Source organism: Octopus sinensis, linkage group LG2, assembly GCF_006345805.1.
Source record: "Octopus sinensis linkage group LG2, ASM634580v1, whole genome shotgun sequence".
In the NCBI taxonomy this organism is placed as follows: domain Eukaryota; kingdom Metazoa; phylum Mollusca; class Cephalopoda; order Octopoda; family Octopodidae; genus Octopus; species Octopus sinensis.
Genome location: NC_042998.1, coordinates 186157312 through 186171031, shown reverse-complemented (window position 1 = coordinate 186171031; position 13720 = coordinate 186157312). Strand labels below are relative to the sequence as shown.

Here is a 13720-nt window from a genome sequence, read left to right as displayed (position 1 = left end):
TGGCGAACCCTGTTGTACTCTTTTGCCCCAACTTTCTCTCACTCTTTCTTCCTGTTTCTTGAGTAAGGCTGCGATGGACTGGCATCCCGTCTAGCTGGGGGGAACACATATGCCATAGAAACCGGGAAACCAGGCCCATGAGCCTGGCTAAGCTTGAAAAGGGTGCATAAATAAATACAATAATTCAGTTATATATCATTTTACCATGTTGATTAGTTTGATGACAGTAACACAGCTTTGTACTTTCCATTCAGACATAATTTACGTAACACATAAAAATAAACCAAGGAAAGAATGATTAAATAAAAAATTTTCAGTTACGACTCTGTTAACTTTTAATCACAGCTTACATTTTATTAAAATACAAAATGGAATAAACATGCAAAATAATTAATGAATAATTAACAGAAGCAAATTTATAGTCTGTTCATTTTGAATGTTGTCATAAAGTGTTGAATAAATGTGTACATGTTGGCTCACATAGCACATGCCACACATGCCATAATTTTCATCATGTATTCCATCATAAACTTTCAGATTATTCATCACTATTCAATCATAAGAACTCATGAATATGAAATGCTAAAGAAACATTTCAATGTCTCTATTTTGCTTTTGTAGTCTGTTTCACGCATGCACACACACACACACACACACGTGTACATTCTAACAACTGTATGTATTGTCACATTATTGTCATATAAACCAAAATCAATATCACCTATTACATTATAGACTTTCCAAGTATTTGGCTGCCAAGGAGAAAGCAACAGTGAATGAAGGGTTCCAGTGTCCCTAATACTACCACTAGACTGCATTTCCACACCATCAGTTCTTCTCTACCAAATAGCCAATAGTCAGGATACCTTAATGTTTTCTACCATACTTACTTCAGTAGAAATTGCATTTGTTCACTTAAAATTACAAGTCCATCAGAGATCTCTTCTGTGTTCCAGTTTGCAGATTCCTGAAGGAAATTGTAGCCCAGAATGTAAATGATCCATCTTTTCCAAAAGAAAGCCTCAGTCCACATTGACTTTATTATAATATTATTAAATAGCAGGAGCTTGCCCAGACTTATCCTATGCAGACTGGAAGATCCTGTGGTTGCTACATTACCACACTGTTTTGATAAATTAATCAAGGGAGAAAAATTTGGACTGAAAAGAAATGCTTGCAGCAGAGTGAACTTTGCTTGAAGCACTAAAGGGCTTAATAAATTACATGAACAGAAACTGATACAACTGGCAAACATATTATAGATTTTCACTAGCTTTCACTTGGCTAACTACGAGATGATATCTCAGCTTTCCAAAATATCTTCTGCAACCAAATATTTTATCTCTTCTTCTTCCAGAAATTTCAATCTATTGCTATTGTTCCCTCTGCCTTCCAGCAATATCCACTAGACATCAACAAAGGAAAGCAAGAAGTGTGGATCTGTTATATGTGGTTCTGAAGAATTATGCTTTGATATAGATACAATTACTAATTCTAGCCTCGTCTGGCACCTGTGTCGGTGGCACATAAAAAGTACCCACTACACTCACGGAGTGGTTGGCGTTAGGAAGGGCATCCAGCTGTAAAAACACTGCCAGATCTGACTGGCCTGGTGCAGCCTTCGGGCTTCCCAGACCCCAGTTGAACCGTCCAACCCATGCTAGCATGGAAAGCGGACGTTAAACGATGATGATGATGATGATGATGATGAACACATCATGCAAACTACAACCATATTGTGACTGTTATGTAGAAATCACCATCACTCGACTACAATAAATTCAACAATCTTCTGCCACTCATTTCAGCTTTTATAATTAAACGTGGTTCCCAAGATTAGGTGGCTTGAATCCTTAGGCAGAATTTGAACTCAGAACACAAAGAAATAAACACCACAAGGCATCTTGTCCAACACTAAAAATTCTATCATCTACTTGCCCTGATCTGGTATTTTATTTATCAACTCTGGAAAAAATGAAAAAAGTTGACTATAGCAGAATTTGAACTCAAAATACAGGGTGCATTTACTGCATGGTGTTTTATTTGACACTTTAATAATTTTCAGTCCAGTATGAGTAACTGACAAAAGATTGTATACATTGGAAACAGTCACTGGTAGGCATGTTCCTCTGGGCAGCCAAAGGCATAGAAATTCTGCAGTATAATAAACAAAATGAATTTTTTATTGTCTGAGGAGAGTCATTCTCTTTTAGTGCCTTATTATTTAACACATTCACCAGAGGCTTGTGAAGGCAAGAACATGATATACATAGGTGAGACATCTAGAATCATTGTGGAGAGACTAAACAAACATTTGAGACAATATGATGACAAAAAAAATTTCTGCATACTCTACCAACATGCCAAAGACCAACACGTAGACACACTGGGTCAACGTGACATCTGCATTTTATCCAAGGACCCAAAGGACCCAGCATTCAGACAAATACAGGAGTATGTCCTCATAAATGAAACATCCCCAGTACTAAATAGGAAATATACATAGAAGGTAGTCACACCCCAATACCCACAGTTTATATATACACAGGGAAGTCTGGCACCTGTGCCGGTGGCACGTAAAAAGCACCCACTACACCCACAGAGTGGTTGGCATTAGGAAGGGCATCCAGCTGTAGAAACACTGCCAGATCTGATTGGCCTGGTGCAGCCTTCTGGCTTCACAGACCCCAGTTGAACTGTCCAACCCATGCTAGCATGGGAAGCGGACGTTAAGCGATGATAATGATGATGATGATGATGATATATGTATATATATGTGTGTGTGTGTGCATGTAAGTAAATGGATATCTAAGTAAACATAGATAGTTATATAAGTAATAAACACATACACACAAATGAAGACTGAAACACATGACCATATACGCACACACACTTCACACACCCAAGGACACATATGGAGACATACATCCATATATAACAAACACACATACATAGTCACACAAACCCATACACATAGACACACTCAAACATGCACACACAAGGAAACAGAGGCACACACACAAATACACATACACACACACACACAGAAACACACAAACATGGGTATGCAGAATACATGCATACATACAAACATACACACATGCATACATATATATATAATAAAATATAAATATTTCATTTTTCATTTGCTCTTTTTATATCCATTTTTTTCCTCTGCTTGCATAAGTAAGGCTGTTATAAATTAAACTAGGTGCTGGCAAAGCTGTATGGTTAAGAAGGTTGCTTCCAAACTATGTAGTCTCAAGTTCAGTCCCACTATACAGCACCTTGGATAAATGACTTCTACTATAGGCCTGAGCCAACCAAAGCATATGAGTGGATTTGGGGCGAGTGTGTGTGTGTGTGTGTGTGTGCACCCATGTCTCAATATCACATAGTGGATGTAAATCCTTTTTCTGTGAAATACATGTCTGGCCATATGAAAATATTATTTTGCTTGGAAACAAGTGAAGGTTGGCAACAGGAAGAGTATCCGACTGTGGAAAATCTACCTCAAGTTGCATCTGACCCATGCAAACATAGAAAGTGGACACTAAAACGATGATGATGACAGCATCAATTAAATTTGTTTCCATTTCTTCACTGATAGTATTATTTTGAAAATAACTCAGCTGTCACTTACAGTCAAGTACGACTTAGTAGCAGCATGCACTATGCTTTCACCCCTGTTTTAGATGACTGTGTAGTGTCAAGCAAACATCCTCTTGACCCAACTAAACCATGAAGATATGGAAGCTGATACTTTTATTCATACTTTATTTTACTGACTCTAGAAGATTGAGAGGCAAAACTGACCTCAGCAGGACTCAAACTCAGAACATAGCTGAGCCAGAACACTGAAAGACATTGTGTCTAATGCTCAAATAGTTCTGCTTTCTTCTAACAATCCATAGTTCCATCTGGAAATGGTGCAGATTAGGAAGTAGCATATCAAAAGACTGAATACTTGGCCAAGCATATACAACCAAGTGATCTTCACTAAAGACAACTGAAGGTAAAGGAGAGACACCTTAGGCTTGAGACAATTGTAAAGCATCTTGAATCTATGATGCAATTAGTCATATCAAGTTGTCATGACATTTATGTTGTTTAATTTTCAAAGGAGAATAAAAAAGGAAAAACTGAATGAAAATCCTACCTGAATCACATTACCATACTGTATCACTTCACCCCATAATTTTTTGTTTTCTGCTTCATTCTGTTTCTTCTCAAACTCAGCAGCATGCTGTAATAAATGAAAATAGTGTCATTATGAAATATATACAACTTAGTAACTAAGCACACAAATATATCAATTAATCTCCAATAATTTAAGCTGATCATTTTGTTGATTGAAGCATAGCAAAATTCTTCATATTGTTAGCATTTCTATTGCAACACCAACATCAAAATAAAAATCAAATGGAAATTGTAGTTAAGATACCCGTGCCAGTGACACGTAAAAAGCACCATCCAATTGTGGCTGATGCCAGCGCCGCCTGAGTGGCATCTGTGCCACTGACATGTAAAAACCACCAACCAATCGTGGCCGTTTGCCAGCCTCCTCTGGCCTGTGCCTGTGGCATGTAAAAAACACCCACTACACTCATGGAGTGGTTGGCGTTAGGAAGGGCATCCAGCTGTAGAAACACTGCTGGATCAAACTTGGGCTTGGTGCAGCCTCTTGGCTTCCCAGACCCCGGTCGAACCATCCAACCCATGCTAGCATGGAAAACGGACGTTAAACGATGATGATGTTTCTGTTGCTGCTACTAGACTTGAGTCCTTTGTCTACAGCAGTGGTTTTCAACCAGGGTTCCGTGGAACCTTAGGGTTCCGCCAGTACAGTCCAGGGGTTCCGCAAGAAGTTACAAAACTGCTAAAATCGGCAGTAATTTTTAATTCTCCTGTGCAGATATGTGTGCATAGGACTATTAAATTATTGCACAGGGGTTCCTCGAGCCAGTGGAATGTTTCCTTGGGGTTCTGCTTCAGCAAAAAGTTTGAAAAGCACTGGACTACAGAGTTTAATTATTTCCGCAATCAAATAATCTACTGATGCTGCTGATACCAAGTGATATGACTTGATAGAAATTATATTGGATCCTTGGTTGTAGGAAGAATATCCCTGTTAATTAATCTTTTGAGAATTACCAGGTTATCTGACAGTCAATCAAAAAGTAAATAGTTCATATTTCATCAATTGTAATGCATTGTACGACCAGTGAAAAATTGTCTTCCCTTGTTCAAGCCATCTAGTGACATGTAAATACTACTAATGCCATATGGCATCTCATATAACCCATGCTGGTAATATGAGCATTGCATAGCAGATCATTGTTGTACTGGCTTGCAACATACTAGCTACTATACAGAACAGGAGATGTCTTCGCAATTTAATGCCATGAAACCTGAAATAGGCTCTCTTACACCACACTTTTTCATTGAAGACTTCTTGGAGACTGGTGATGCACACTAAATCTGTGACAAAACTCCAGCCTGCCATATCTACACCTCCAGATACAATGTGTGTTCAGCTATTAAGAATAAAGTACTCAAAGGTAAGTGTGAGAGTGAATAAAAATATTTAAACCATAATCATCAGGCCAACGAATATGATCTGTTTCACTTTATCTTCTGTCAGTCTATACCCACCCACCCACCAGTTTTGTTTCATTCAAAGTACAACAATAAGGATTTCTAGTACATCTTGCAACACCAGTAACACAAATTGTAAAAAGAAAAAATTCTATTATAAAAAATCATCAAACAAGAGCTACAAACTCTGGTTTAATGTTTCTGAAACTATTTCTGTGAAATAGCTAATAGAGCAAAAAAAAAAAAAAAAAAAAAAAAAAAAAAAAAAAAAAAAAAAAATAATAATAATAATAATAATAATAATAATAATAAATAAATAAAAGTTAAGGACAAATATACAAAATTGAAGAAGAAAAGAAGGAAGAAATACAAAAATGTAATTTAATATTATTTTCAATTGATAAGAAAAAAATATTGGTATTTTGTTCCTTGTCAGACTTAACATATGGTATTAATAATAAACACACCAACAACATCAGTAGCAGCAGTAAGGATAAATTGTATAACAGCAACAAGTCCTGTTGATAAAAGCTTGTAACACAGATATCACTATCCTCCAACAACTACTACTCTTTCTACTACTGAGAGTAAAAAGAGAAAGGGAAAACTCTATATGGTCACTCAATCTGCTATATGTTGCATCCAAATCTCCATCAAATTACACGGTTCTGTCTTAAAAAAAAAAAGGCCACATTCAATAATGTAGTTCTAGATATACAAAAAAAGGTGGGATGGTCAAGGCTGGAATGTTTTTTATCATTGGTCTGCTCAATCAGCGCTGACCCGGAACAGAACAACATCAATAACAAAATACTATTGTTTAAAGCTGTGTGTAAAGAATAAATTTCACATAGTGTTTGAAAACTGACTTCTAATTTTATTGGTTCTTGCTTTAGGTGAATCCTTTCCAAAAAAAGGGGAATTATTAGTTCCTTTTTATTGGAAATTTAGCCAATTTCATTTCTATCTTATTTTTATTTATTTTATCTTTATCTTTTGTAGTGAAAAGTATCTAGTGAACTGAATTAGCATTGATAGTAGAGCCAGGATGCTATTTGTACATCTGTTGAGGTAAAAATAAGTACTGGTATCTTATCAGATTTGATCTAGTTCTAGTGGGATTAAGGTAAAAGTAAAACCCAGCAGAATTGATCTTCGAGCACTAAATACTTAGCTTAGATGCAATTATAAAAAATAGAACAAAAAGAAACATATATGGAATACTACTATGTAAAAAATATCTTCCGTGTTAACAAACAATGAAGTATGAGGGGGCTCTGAAAAGTTCTTGGCTTGGGTAAAAGAAAATACAGGAGGATCAGTTAATTATGATTTTATTCAACATATTCCCCTCTCAGATTCACATACCTATTGCAGTGGTCCTTCATTTTTTTTCCAAGCCCTGTAAAAGTAGTTGGAAGGTTGGGCCTCTAACCAAACCAGGCCTTTCACAATACTCTTAAAGCCAGGAACTTCTCAGCAACCCCTAATACATATTATTTCATATCAAGTTCTTTGTATCAGTACAAATGGGTTGATATTTAATAAAGAGAGATATTTGCATATTGAATGAATCACAATTTTCATAGTTGAAAGCCATTTCATTTAATTTAGTCATGAGGTGTAACCATTCAATCATGAGGCATAACTCGTCAGGCATACTCGGCCAAGAAAAATAAGCTTTCTTCTGAGGTCAATGAAGCTTTCTAAAAAGAACTAAAAAACAAAGTGAGTTTGTCATGCAGAGAAAATAATCCAGATATTTCAGAGAGGACCCTTTGTTGGAAACGAACATGATACAAGGATCAGCTGAAAAGGTTGCAGGGTCAGCTGAAAAGATCACAGGCTGTCTAAGATACTACACTGCTTGGATTGTGTCTATGTCTCTTACTCAAAGTGATCAACCTGAAACTCAGCTTAAGTTAGGAAATGTTCAAAGAAACTAGCTGAGTCAGCTTCAAATAATGTCAGATTTTTCCATGATGTGATCAGCCTGGTATGCATTTTTGATCAGGTGTCAGAAGATGCAAGCTGGCAGAATCGTTAGCATGCCAGGCGAAATGCTTTGCAGTATTTCGTCTGCAGCTATGTTCTGAGTTCAAATTCCACCGAGGTCGACTTTGCCTTTCATCCTTTCAAGGTCGATTAAATAAGTACCAGTTACGCACTGGGGTCGATGTAATCGACTTAATCCGTTTGTCTGTCCTTGTTTGTCCTCTCTGTGTTTAGCCCCTTGTGGGTAGTAAAGAAATAGGTGTCAAAAGATGTGGTATCCACTGAGCAAAAACCTTCATTATGCCAAGTTTATTGAGCAGATAATTCTCAACTCTCTCATGGGATATGCTGGGATAGCATTGGTTATTTGATCTATAATCAATTATTTGTCATCCATCCAATGTGGTGAACATGATCCATGCTTTCCTTGGTGGTGGCAGTTGCAGGGCATCCATACTTTGGGTCATCTTCAAGACTCTCCCTTCAGCTGCTCACTTTTGCACTGTTGATAAAGCTGGGGCATCATCCCCTAATGTAGCAACCATGTCAGCATGAATGTCCTTGTGGGCTAAAGCCTTTTTCTGTAGGTACTTAATAAAACCATGATGTGACATTTTGTCTATTTTCAAGAGAAATTGCTACTAGTTTCTTTTGAAAACTCCTTTGAACATGAGATATCTGTTTACCTGAAAAGAAACAATGCAGTTGGTAATAAAAACAGTTGAAATAATGCGAGATGTCACAGCTCTAACATCATTTCTTCATAGTAAGCCAATAAACTTTTCAGTCCACCCTCTCGCATAATTTATGGCTTTATGTCTATATTAGGAATCACTTTCATTTTAATTAATTGTAAGGACACCATATATCATTATTCAACTATAATATGCCATAAAGTATATCAAATGCTTTGTAAGTCAATAATGTGACTTACTGTGATAGCAGTGCTATTAAATCACTTTTTAAATGTTATCTCTACAGATTTTCTATAGAAGTTACAGCCAGCATTGATTTACATTTCATATCCAAAAGCATCTAATGTAAACAATATGACTGACAATGGGTGTATATGCATATTTTAGGAGTTCTTGTTCTTTCTTCAGTATCACATCCAACTCATTAACCATCCATGAACTCTATCACTTTTTAATTACACAGGTGAATAGCTTGGCTTTTTCTAATAGGTATAGTTTCAGAAAAGCAGACTTGCATGTAATCCTCAACTGACAGCCTTGCATGAAACTGGATTTTGATTATAAACATAATTAGCATCATCGTCATTTAGCATCCATTGATGAAAAGCCTTGCTCACACAATAAGTGGATGGTAACAGTAAATGACCTTCTACATATTTCTAGTCGTGCAAATTGTATTTACTTCAAAAGTCTACTTCTTTTTTTTTTTAACAAACCACATGCCACAATTTCTCTTGAGTAACCCTGAGGTACACCCTCCCCAGTTTGTGAAATTCTGATTTAAAACAACCAATATTTTTTCTGTGGGGAAGAAAGAGAATTATCAATGAAAGAAGAGTAATCAGCCACTGAACACTTTTATCTTCCTACTACAACTACTTCAATGAAGAACATGGAACTGCATTTAGGTCCTTAAGCAGAGTTAGTTTTCACCTGTCACCCGATGTATGTGTGCTATGCTTGTATTTACAGCACAACAGCTAATCTCTTGTTGCACCACTGTGCTGTGTGGAAAGACAGTTTAGCAATGTCCACCGGATTATGTTGTCAATTGACTGAGTTTATATTTTACTCCTTGATGTTGCTTACTTTGAGCTATGCTTATTTTAAATTTTCTAATAATTGTTCATCAGTACAGTGCAAGGTTCAACAGTAGGTTAATTTCTGCTCATGATATGATTCCTCAGATGACATTTGGGTCCTGATTCTTTCAGTATGCTGACATTTGTAGATATTTTCTCCTGAGTGAATTTAGCAAAGTAGATTTGGGGCTTGACTCACATAAGCAAGCTATCAGTGTCAAATGAAAATGGTTATATTTGTAGTAGTTATTTAGCCCCTGACTAAGAATATCTATTACCAAAGACATTCCAGCCATGACCATCCCATTCTTCTCTTCAGCATTGCATACCAAGGAGTACATCATAGTATGTTTTCCACTTTTTTAAAGACTGTAAGATGTAACATGACAATAGGATAAGCAACCTCATTGGATACAGTTGCTCATATTCATAAAAGTAATAATAGTGAAGCTATCTTAAAAGGTCAAGTATTATATATACAAGATAATCAACCTTATCTCCATATGGAAACTAGCTGTACCATGCATCCTGGGCAAGGATCAACCCAACATATGCAACATAAAAATCACAACAATGAACCTTTATCTTGGCTTACAGAAAGCTGCTTAGCTCATGAAGGTTGTTGTTGCATATACAATTTCTATCAACTTCATGTGCTGATCTATATGAACATATAGAAAATATTTCATACTAACTGCAAGACATGCAAATATTTAGGCCCAGTTTACACAAGTATCTTTTTGCATGCACATGTGCATACCAACACATATATATATACAAACATAGATAAAGAGAGTGTTACTGCACATATATATTGCTGTAGAGGAAAGTAGCCTCCTCAACCCACATACACAAAGATAAGGATATTACATGCTCATATGTGATTTTGCACATACATATAACTACAGATGAAAATTCCCTCACACAAACACACACGTGTTTGCAGGCTTACAACCATACTATTCACCAATAGATTTTAATGACTGTACAACACTGTCTATGATCTATTTTATTTATCAAATACTATTTTTATCTTGCCTTTAATTATAGACAGATATTTTAAGCTCAACTAATTTTCCTAGCTGTTATTCTAAGAATTATAATTCTGAGAGTTTTTGTACAGATCACACAATAAGTAAAAACATAAAAGTCGTACTTTCATATCCCTAAAACAGATCCCTATACAATTATTTGAAAATATATACAATTAATTCTGTACAGTATAATATGATAAATGATGTCACGGATTGAACATTAAAATGTTACATGATATCTATGCCTAAATAAATATTTTGCATTATTTATGTTGATTTATGTCATTTATTTGTTTCTTTAAAATTGATTTTTATTTGAGTGGATTGTCTGAAAGAGCATCAGAAGTACATAGTTAGCAATATTCTTGCAGATTTTCCTTCAACAAGGAGGCACTTGTATTGGCCATACAAACTTGGTGAATGGATTTTAATCAGAACTATACGTGATAAAGATAGAGAGAATGATACAGAATGACAAGTGCATCAGTCTCAGAGTGTATTACTGCAATAGAGCAACAGTTGACTAAGAATCAATACAGTAAGATACACAGAGCTAATGCAATATATGAAGACAGTTTAATGCTCAATGTCTCATACAATAAACTCTGTCCATTTCTTCACTGCTGACAAAACATGACATCTGTCATCTTGCTATGCAACCAAAACTGGAAACATTTGCACAATTCTTAAACCAAAAATGTACAAAACCAGTAGGAGCCTGTTCAAAATGAGATCAAATGAAACAAGAAGTATTTATATGGAGACAAATATCAACTTGATTGATTTCTTTTTAATTCATAAAGATGAAATATCTCTGACTACTTTTCTTAGGTATATCTTCCATGAAAGCCTGCTGCCTTTTTGGTTTGTTTTCTAGACTAGCAAAACATATTACTTCATGTCATAAGAAGTAACTAAAAAGGTTGGCACCAGAAAGGGCACCTGGTAGGAACATGCTGCCTCTAATCCACACCAGCATAGAAAAGCAGATATAAAAACAATGCTGACAATGAGGTTGGTTCGTCTATTGGTACAATTGTTTCTATTTCTTATTTCATCACAATCTTTATTCATACAATGATATGCAGACGACATCATTTAAGTTTGAAGCTGAGTAACTATCAGCATTTGAAACATACAAATAATTTATGGAAAAACTATCATTTATTCAGCAAGATTAATTCAGCAGCAAGTCTAGAATTATAATTCCTGTGGTCCTACGTTTGGTTCCACTGAATGGCATCATGGACAAATATCTCTTACTAGCAGTATCGCCCGGCGTTGCTCGGGTTGTAAGGGAAATAACTATATAAGCATTTTTAGAGAGTTATAGCCAAAAAATAGCAAAAAAATGCATTAAAAATTGAAAAAAAATTAAGGTAAATTTTTTTTTAAATCGTTGACACATCGTAGATATTTTTAGAGAGTTACTTCCCTTATATAAAAGCGAAAAAAATGCATTAAAATGGAAAAATATGATGGTAAATTTTTTTTAAATCGTAGACTCATCGTAGACGCCCGCTAATACCCAGAAGGGCTCGATATGAATCACGACTATAAGATACCCGCTTTTGGTTAAACTGCACGGCAAAATGTGGGAGTAGTTACGAATCTAAATCGAAGGGGACAGACACACAACTTCACTCTTATATAAAGATGCTTTTTTTTTTTCAGTCATAGAGTTAGATTTATGAAGGTCTTCAGTAGAAAATCCTTCGAATTCTGACTCGCTGCTTGATATAATGAAATTCGTATCCATTTTTTGTCAGAATTACAAATTTTGAAAACACAATAGGAACAAATTTCGGAAAAAAATGTCCCATAATTCACGGAATTAAAATTACACTTCGATTTTTGTACAAAACTGTATTTGAAGTGTTTACGGAGTATAATACGTGTTTTCACGAATGTACTAAAGAGATTTACTCTGATATTCTCATTTAAATATGAATAGGTAAATTCGGGCGGTTTGGTAACGAAAGGGTTATATAAGTGTCGTCTGTTTATACATAAACACTGTTTCATACTTTCAGTTTAGTCTTCCTCAAATCACTCTGTCGCTAATTTACTCTCTTCCAAGAACATTTTCACTCACTGTTATCTGTTAGCTTCCCATACATTTTACTCATGTATCTATCAGCGTGATAGACAGAAACAAATATTACATTTACTTTCATTTTATTCGTCGCACACTGTGTGTGTGTGCGTTTGCGTGTGGTGTAAACCAGACTAAGAAAAGCATTTGACACACACACCAGAATGTGAGTTTTCTGTAAATTTTGCTTAATTGGAGTTTAAATTTTAAAAACTGGACCTGGCATGACGCGATGCATTGTACTCTTAAAAATGCTAGGTAAATTGTAATTGAAGAAATCCTATATTGTAGATTTGTATAACTCCCAAGGGAGGCAGATAAAATCTGCCTTTTATAATAACAGATTATAAAAGGCAGATTTTATCTGCCTCCCTTTGGGAGTTATACAAATCTACAATATAGGATTTCTTCAATTACAATTTACCTAGCATTTTTAAGAGTACAATGCATCGCGTCATGCCAGGTCCAGTTTTTAAAATTTTAACTCCAATTAAGCAAAATTACAGAAAACTCACATTCTGGTGTGTGTGTCAAATGCTTTTCTTAGTCTGGTTTACACCACACGCAAACGCACACACACAGTGGGCAACGAATAAAATGAAAGTAATTGACTTACTGTAGTGAGTGATTCTTTCACTCTGCCTCCCACTTCCAATTTCCACACATAGACACGCAAATATATAAATAAAATTGTAAGCTAACGTGCGTGTGTGTGAGTGTGTGTGTGCGTGTGTGTGTGTGTGTGTGAGGGTGCGTGTGTGTGTGTGTGCGTGAGTGTGTGACAAGAAAGTTTTTTACGACGAATATAACACCTATATCCAAGTAGCAGAAAGATAAGACAGTAAGGTGTGATTTGAGGGAGATTTGGCTGCTATTTCTACCATGTCTAGCTGCCATGTAGGGGTCTCCCTCATACGCTCATACATACATATATACATAGATAAGACAGTAAGGTGTGATTTGGGGGAAATTTGGCTGCTATTTCTACCAGGTCTAGCTACCATGTAGAGGTCCCCCTCATTGGCTCATATATATATACATACATAAGACAGTAAGGTGTGATTTGAGGGAGATTTGGCTGCTGTTTCTACCAGGTCTGTTAGGCCTTCTCATGTAAACTCAAGCTTTCTCATGCCTTGAACATAAGACCAAAGCAGAGAATGTATTCTTTTATTCTTCTGCTTTTTCCAGCCATTGGTCTGTGGCCATGCGAAAAAGCTA

The 13720-nt window shown here is 35.8% G+C and overlaps 1 protein-coding gene across 12 annotated transcripts in view; it reads right to left on the bottom strand.

Annotated features, from left to right (window-relative positions):
- LOC115222534 (inositol 1,4,5-trisphosphate receptor type 1) overlaps positions 1 to 13720 on the bottom strand; it is a 324840-nt gene that overhangs the window by 199110 nt on the left and 112010 nt on the right. For all 12 annotated transcript variants that reach the window (XM_036500553.1, XM_036500548.1, XM_036500552.1 and 9 more), the window contains exon 4: positions 4160 to 4246. In XM_036500553.1, coding sequence (XP_036356446.1) covers positions 4160 to 4246 — 87 coding nt within the window. The remainder of the gene's footprint in view (positions 1 to 4159; positions 4247 to 13720) is intronic.